At 54.8% G+C, this 1,808-nt stretch overlaps 1 protein-coding gene across 1 annotated transcript in view; it reads left to right on the top strand.

Moving 5' to 3' along the window:
• Positions 1 to 874: 874 nt before the first annotated feature.
• ZNF592 (zinc finger protein 592) overlaps positions 875 to 1,808 on the top strand; it is a 27,440-nt gene continuing 26,506 nt past the window's right edge. The window contains exon 1 of the mRNA XM_010132020.1: positions 875 to 1,798. Within this exon, the coding sequence (XP_010130322.1) occupies positions 875 to 1,798 (924 nt within the window). The remainder of the gene's footprint in view (positions 1,799 to 1,808) is intronic.

The raw sequence follows: 1,808 nt of genomic DNA on the forward strand, positions 1-1,808 counted from the left end.
CCCTCGGCACCAGCTCCGTGAATCCGGGGTATAAGTGGGAGGTGTGTTAGCAGAATGGCCTGCAGGGTGTTCGGGAGGTCCCTCTCTCCAAAACACCTTGGTGAAGCAGCGTCCCTGAAGGAGCGAGCGCAAGCGTTCGAGCAGGTCCGTGCTGTCAGTTTTCATTACGCTTTTTTCATCAGAGCTTGACTGCTGCTGTTGTAGCTCAGCGACGGGTGTCTGAGTCCCCACTGCCCTTCCCGAGGGCTTTAGAGAGCGAGCTGGCTGGCAGCACCGCTGCTCGCTGGGGTCTGGACACTGTCCCCTCGGTCTTTGGGCAGTTTTGCTTCATGTTGTCAGTGAATTAAGGATCTCCCCTGTTTCGTGTCAGCCCCGCTCAGTTTACCGAGCTTTGAGCTGCTCCATTGAAATATTTACTGAAAGCTTTTATTATTTAAACTGCTCTGGGGAGGGAGTTGTCTCGCTTTTTGGGCCTATTTCTCTTGGGCTGCCTGCTTTTTTTCCATGAAGGAGGCCCGAATCCTTCAGACGTGACAATCCGCTGAGGCATCGGCAGCGGTTGTTGCCTGTTAGCTCAAAAAAACCCCAACTAAAAAAAAAGAAACCCGGAGCTGCTGTCTTCAGGAAGCCAGGCCAACACCTTTGTGCATCAGCGGTTGATCTCAGAGGGGTTCGGGTGGGAGCAGAAGCGTCTGCCGCGGGTGTTCCCAGCCCGTGGACCCCGCCGCGCTGGTGCTCGGGGCAGCTGTGGGGTTTGTCACATGTTTGATGCGAACGGCCCTCACAAAGTTTGTCCTTGGGGGAAACGTACCTGACAGAGTTGTTTGGTTTTTGTTTTTTTTGTTTTGTTTTGTTTTTAATTGTAGCCGCCATCATGGGGGACATGAAAACCCCAGACTTTGACGACCTCTTGGCTGCTTTTGACATCCCCGATCCGACTAGCCTTGACGCCAAGGAGACCATCCCATCAGCTGGGGAGGAGAACGAGAACCACCTCAAGTCATCGGGGATCTGCATAGATGAGAACGTGTCCTTGTCCCACTCGTTGCCTCCCTCGGACGCTCCTGTCGTGAGCGTGATCGTCAAGAACACGAGTCGCCAGGAGTCCTTTGAAGCAGAAAAGGAGGGGAATCACCTCGGGGCTGGTCTGCTGCACAACGGCTTCCGTGGACCCGATCTGCCATCGGAGGCTCACGCCTTGGTGCACAGCTACGGCAAGTTTGAGTCAGCTTTTATTAATGGCGACAGCTCCAGGAGCTACTCTGATAAACTGGACCAGTCCAAGGCAGAGCCTTTGCCGACATTCAGCCAGTTCAGCCCCATCTCCAGCCCTGAACCAGAGGACGCGTTCAAAGAGAACAGCATTGGAGATAAGCCCAAACACGCCCAGACGCCGTATTTCCCACCACCTTCGTATATACCGACAGGCGCTTCGGTGCTCGATCACCTCAGGAAGGTGCCAGAGCCTGAACTGAGCATGTTTGATCAATACTGCAAGAAGGAGCAAAAGCTGGAGATCCGCTGCCAGCCGGAGAGTCGGCTGGAGGTGAGCAGGAGAGAACACGACAAGGCGGCGGAGAGGTTTGTGGAGTCAAGCAAGGACTTGGTAGACACCAGTAGCTTTCTCGGAGAAGGTTTGGGATTTGGGGAGCTCCCTCACAACAGTTTAGGAGAGAGTAAGGGCCCCGTGCCCGAGCTGAGCACGTCTTCATCGGTGCCGCCTCGCCAGAGGCTAAAGCCAACTCACTCGAAGCTGTCGTCCTGTGTGGCGGCCTTAGTAGCTCTTCAAGCCAAAAAGGTTGCTTGTA

The sequence above is a fragment of the Buceros rhinoceros genome, unplaced genomic scaffold, assembly GCF_000710305.1.
Source record: "Buceros rhinoceros silvestris isolate BGI_N320 unplaced genomic scaffold, ASM71030v1 scaffold12532, whole genome shotgun sequence".
NCBI lineage: Eukaryota > Metazoa > Chordata > Aves > Bucerotiformes > Bucerotidae > Buceros > Buceros rhinoceros.